General features: G+C 49.7%; 1 protein-coding gene across 2 annotated transcripts in view; it reads right to left on the reverse strand.

The window, feature by feature from the left end:
* The window catches only part of KPNA4 (karyopherin subunit alpha 4), a 48,446-nt gene extending 42,782 nt beyond the window's left edge, over positions 1-5,664 (reverse strand). The window contains exon 1 of one of the 2 annotated variants that reach the window (XM_036447323.2): positions 5,326-5,664. In XM_036447323.2, the coding sequence (XP_036303216.1) occupies positions 5,326-5,394 (69 nt within the window). In that variant the 5' untranslated portion in view covers positions 5,395-5,664. The remainder of the gene's footprint in view (positions 1-5,325) is intronic. The other variant, XM_045583646.1, reaches the window with a different exon arrangement.
* Positions 5,665-6,000: the final 336 nt, after the last annotated feature.

Here is a 6,000-nt window from a genome sequence, read left to right on the forward strand (position 1 = left end):
TGACCCATTTGGAGGAGCCAATATAGCTGAATGAAAGAATGAATATGAGATTGGAAGCCATGAATAAGTTTTGACTCTAATGACTTAAAAATTATGACTTTAGAAGTCACTGATTCCTTGTGCCAAAAATACACTTCAATAAGCAATAAGATGTTTCTACTTTAAAAACTTTCCCCACTAATTTTAAGCTCAACTTAAATTATATATGAACCCAGAGAAAAAAACAAAGAGGCAATTGCAAATAAAGGAGTAAAAGAAAAAGTTACACAGAATCCTTTTAAACTCTCTTCCTCCCCCTCAAGGAGAAAAGCTGAAAGTGATAAAAATGCTCAGAGAATTGCTAGGCATCTTCCCAACAATGTATTAAACTACACAACACTCATGAAACAGTACCTCTAGTTTTAAAGAGAGAACCCTAAGTCTGATTTTCCCAAGGTCACAAAGTTAGAGATCAGATTAAACTACTTTGTATTCTTTGTAATTTTGAAAGAATGTTAGATTATAAACTGAAAAATGCTACAATTATTTCACTCTATATTCTATATTCTATATCTGTGCTGTCCAATAAGGTAGACAGCTACAGGCAGGTATTTAGCATCTGATAAGTAGCTAGTCCAAACTGAGATAGGTCTATGTGTAAAATATGAACTAGATTTTGAAGACTTAGTATGAAAAAATAAAAACCATTTCATTTTTTTTTTTTACATTGATTATATGTTACAATGGTAATACTGGATTACATAAAATTCACTGGACAGCACTGGTTCATTCTTCTTGCGACACTTTTCAATGAAACAGGTGATGTCATTACAACCAAATAAAAAAACAGTACTGTCTTAGAATTTGTTGCAGTACAACATAGTACCATATTTAGAAAAGTGAATAATTAAGTGTTCCAAGACACAGACATATATGTAATTAATAAATACATAAAATAGGCCACCCTGGTGTGCTCTAAGGATAATAAGAAATGTTTCTATCTCAATACAGGTATATGAGGCTTTGAGTAAGTCACAAGTGAGGAGAAAGTATGATTTTCCATTATAGTAATTTGTCATTCCCTAGGTGGAAAAATGAAAATATCCCTAAGGTACTATCAAAGTTAGTATAAGATGCCCAAAAGGCACTATGAACATCTAAAAAAATAAATAAAAATCTCTCTAATGGGTGTATTTTTAGAAGTCAAATAATAATATTGTTCTAATGTAGAATCAGCACTTAATCTTATTTACTAAATAAGAGATACACACACAGTAAGGGGGAACATCAATTAAAAAAAAAATAAGATTACTTAAGAAAACAGTTTGGCAATCCATAAAGTGCTACACATAAAGTTACTGCGTGACCCTGTAAATCTATTCCTAGGTATACAGCCAAAAAGAAATGAAAACATAGGTCTACACAAAAATGTGTATATTCATAGCTGCATTATAGAAAAAAAGTGGAAACAATGCAAACGTCCATCAACTGAATAGATAAACAAAATGTGGTATAGCCAGCCATTCAGTAAAGTATTATCCTATATAATAAAAGCCTAATATGCTAAGTGTTTGGTCATCATTCAACCAAAGTGTAATATGCTAATGAAATGCTAAGGCCTCTCAACCTCGCTAAGATGTGCATTGACCAGGAGGGGGCAGACAGTTGATTGGTCATCCAGTTGCTATATGTGCACTCACTACCAGGGGGCAGATGCTCTGACTAGTCAGTTAGCTTGTTGCTGGGTTCTGCCTAATTGGGACTGAGTGAGACGGGCCAGACATAGCCTGGAGCCCTTCCTTGGTCCTTCCCCGGCTGGCCAACCTCACATGTCCCTCTTCAGCCCTGATTGTGCACTGGTGGGGTCCCAAGACCTGGCCTGCACCCTCTTGCAATCCGGGACCTCTTAGGGGATGTCGGAGAGCCAGTTTCAGCCTGATCCTGCAGGCCAAGCCGAGGGACTCCAATGATGCATGAATTCATGCACCCGGCCTTTAGTTCAGCTATAAAAAAGAATGAAGCACTGATACATTCTTGTTACATGTGTGAACCTTAAAAACATGGTGCTACCTGAAAGAAGCCAGCCATAAAAGATCATATATTTTGTCTATTTATATTAAACTAGAGGCTCCCGCCATCGCTGCAGCATTCGCCAGCTGTGAGTCCAGCTTCTGGCTGAGTGGTGCTCTCCCTGTGGGAGCTCACTGACCACCAGGGGGCAGCTCTCGTACTGAGCATCTGCCTCCTGGTGGTGCGTATAATAGCAATAGATCATTCTGCCATCCAGTCAATTTGCATATCAGCCTTTTATTATATAGGACTAGTGAGCTGGTTCAAGGATTCGTGTACAATGAAAGGAAATTAATTAGAAGGTGGCAGGCGGGGCAGGACTGGGTGAGATGGGCTGGACACACTCTGCAGCCAACCTCTCATGGTCCCTCCCTGGCCAGCTGCACTTGGGGCAGTGCCACAGTGCCAAGGGCTTCTGTGGAGCGAGCGGAGTCCCTCCAGCAGGTTGGGTCCCTCGGCCTGGTCTGCAGGGATCGGGCCAAAACTAGCTCTTTGACATCCCGAGGGGTCCCAGAGTGCAAGAGAGCAGTCTGCAAAGTTGCTGTCATACAGGGTGTGGAACACAAACACAAGTGTGTAGTAAACCAGATTTAGGGCCAACAGTGCCCCAGCTACATAGCCCACCACCAAAGGTAGAACTGTGCAGCCCTGCGAGGAAACAGGCTTCTTCCTCTGGTTTCATGGTGTGTCACCTGAAAACTGCAGTATCCAAGTCACTTCAGCTCGGCAGCTCCTGTGTTGAACGTCTGTCCCCTGGTGGTCAGTGTGTGTCATCGCAACTGGTTGGTCACTTAGCATATTAGCCTTTTATATATATACTAGAGGCCTGGTGCATGAAATTTGTGCACGGGGGAGGGGTCCCCTCAGCTCAGCCTGCACCCTTTCCAATCCAGGACTCCTTGGGGGATGCCCTACTGCCAGTTTTGGCCAGGGATCGGGCCGAAACCGGCAGTAGGACATTCCTCTTACAATCCAGGACCACTGGCTCCTAACTGCTCATCTGCCTGCCTGCCTGATCACCCCATAACTGCCCTCCTTGGCAGCCTGATCACCCTTAACTGCCTCTGCCCTCCCACTGGCCTGGTCTCCCCCAACTACCTCCCCCTCTCTGCCAGCCTAGTTGCCCCCCCACTCTGCTGGCCTGGTCGCCCCTTAGTGCCCCACCCCCACCAGCCTGGTTGCTGCCAACTGCCCCCCGTGTGGCCTGGTTGTCCCACACAGCCTGCTGGTCAATCATTTGGTTGTCCCTCACCAATCCACCTGCCAGCCTGGTCGTCCCACACAGCCTGCTGTTCGGTTGTTACTGTGAAGATGTCCTGACCAATTTGCATATTACCCTTTTATTAGTTTAGATTATTAGTATAGATATGTTAGGAATAGGCAAACCTTAAAAGATAGAGCGAATGGGAAATGCAGAGTGACTGCTAATGAGCTTGGGTTTGATTTGGGGGTGATAAAAATGTTCTAAGAGTGATTGTACTGTTAATTGCACAACAATGTGAAAACAAAAAACACTATAAATGGGTGAACTGTAAGAATTATGTATCAATTAAAAAATGTAGCCAAGCCTGAGCTGGTTTGGCTCAGTGGATAGAACATCAGCATGTGCACTGAAGGGTCCTGAGTTTGATTCTGGTCAAGGGCACATGCCAGGGTCGCAGGCTTGATTCCCACTGGGGGGTGTGCAGGAGGCAGCCGATCAATGATTCTCTCTTATCTTTAAAATGTAGCTAAAGATGGAGGGAAAAGGATTTGTCAAGCACCTAATTGCTATTTTTCTGGATTTTGTAACTGTATTTGTTTTTAAGTTTTGCCATTAGAGATCCCTCCCCCCACTTTAACTTTAAAACAGAGAATGGCCTAGTCCCAGCTATTGAACAGTTTCTCAAACTATGAAAAACCCAGCAAGACAGCACAAACTGCCTTACGAGATCAAATGGCTCTGTGGAAAGCCCCCCAAAAGTTACTATTTCAGTCAAGCAAATGGGCAAAGTTCAGAGATGGGTGATGGGAATTTGAGCCTCTCAGCATTAAAAAAAAGTACAGAGGAACAACATAAAAACACTACCACTTTCTCTTGAGAAAACTTTCGATTCAGATGCAGAACGATTTAAAAAACACACACAAGAAAACCCCACGAAACCCTATATACCTAAACTCTTAAATTGAAGGGAAGAAATCTATCAAAAATCTGTGGTGTGTGTGTTGAACCCACACACTTTATGTAGCCTAGGACCTCTGGAACAACTATATGTGTTAATTAAAGTTGGTGGATTTCCCCCACTCCCTTTAAAAAACAAACAAACAAAATGCGATGGTGCCATTGCACAGCCCACCCCATCCCCCACTACCATCACCAGCAGGTGGAGGGCTAGAGGAGGAAAGCTTTGTAACAGCCCTTTGGACCTTATATGTCAGAATGCAGCTGGGGGTCTCTCGGGAGGGGGTAAAGAGGTCTGTGAACAAGCTTGAAGGAAGGAGTATCCTCTGCTTGGAAAAGAGGCCGCCCCGTGAGCCACATCTTGAATCAGCTGAACCCACCGTAAAACCGAGGCCGCAGGAAGGCAGTGTTAGCATCACCAGAATGGCCCCTCACGCCGGGGGCGTCTTTTTCTTTCTTTCTTTTTTTTTTTTTTTTTAAACAGAAGTTGACTCCTGTAGTTTAGATATTGGGAGGACGCAGAGGAAAAATGGGAGTGGGCAAGACCAGAAAAAAAAAAAAAATGCCTTTAGGTGGAGAGGCCTCGGGCCTCGCTGAGGAAGTTCCGAGTCCCACTCTGTTCGCCACACGCTAGCCGACCCCCCCTAATCCCCTCCCCGCCCCCGCAAACCGCACTGCTCCCCGCGGCCCCCAATGCCGGTGCCAGAGCGAAAAGCCGGGACCTCCGCGGCCGCCGCCGGGATGCGGGCCGCGCCGGGGTCGGAGCGGCGCACACCCGCCTCCTCCGCACCCGCTGCGCCCGGCGTCCCCGCGGCCCGGCCCGGCCCCTCACGCCCGCCCCGGACCGGCTCCGCCGGGCAGGCCTAGGCCGCGCCGGCCGGCGGCACCCCGCTTCCCCGCGGAGGCGGCCCAGGCCCCACACAAACTTCCCGGCGCGTTAGCAAAGGCGTCACGGACGGGCCGGCCCCCAGCGCCATTCCCCCCCCCCCCTTCACCCCACCCCGCCCGCGGCCCCGGCGCCGGCTCCCGCCCCGACTCCCCAAACTCCAAGTCCCGGCGGAGACCGGCCCGAGGTCCGCGGCCCCCACCCCTCCCGCCGGCGCCCCCGAGTTTACCTCCAAGTCGCGGCCTTTGTTCTTGAAATTCTTGAGCCGTTGGTTGTCCAGTTTCTCGTTGTCCGCCATGGCCGGGGCCGGTGACTCCTTCCCCCGCCCGGGCCCCGCGGGATCCGCCCCAACCACCACGCCGCACCGACACTCCCAGGAACCGGGCCGCCGCCGCTGCGCTCGCCGCGCCGCCGCCGCTTCCTTCCTCCTCTGTCACCTGCTCCGGCCGCCGCGGCCTTCTCCGCTCCCCACCCGTCCCGCCCCCCCGCCCTCACCCCACAGCACGACGGCAGCTCCAGCAAAGACAACTGCGGGGCCGGGCGGCGGCGGCGGCAACCGCGGCGGAATGTGCTGCCGGCTGAGAGGGGGAGGCGGCCTCGATCGGAGGGCCCCGGCGCCGCGGCCACGCCCTTCGCCGCCAGCCTGGCTCGCCGATTGGCCGGTCGGGCCCCGGCGCGCTCGGCCAATCAGGAAAAACGATGGAGAGCGGGGGCGGAAGCGCGGAGGGAAAGGGGAAGCGAGAGGCGCTGTGAGGAAGGGGTTTGCGGGAAGGTGGCGGCGCTGGCTGGGGCCGGCGGGGATGGGCCACGTGCCTCCGGAGCCCAGAGAATTGGACCTGGGAGGTGGGGAGGGAGGGACTTGTTGGTCCCGGTTCTAGGGGCCGTCCCAGACATCTGGGGTACA

The sequence above is a fragment of the Pipistrellus kuhlii genome, unplaced genomic scaffold, assembly GCF_014108245.1.
Source record: "Pipistrellus kuhlii isolate mPipKuh1 unplaced genomic scaffold, mPipKuh1.p scaffold_m20_p_2, whole genome shotgun sequence".
Classification (NCBI taxonomy): domain Eukaryota; kingdom Metazoa; phylum Chordata; class Mammalia; order Chiroptera; family Vespertilionidae; genus Pipistrellus; species Pipistrellus kuhlii.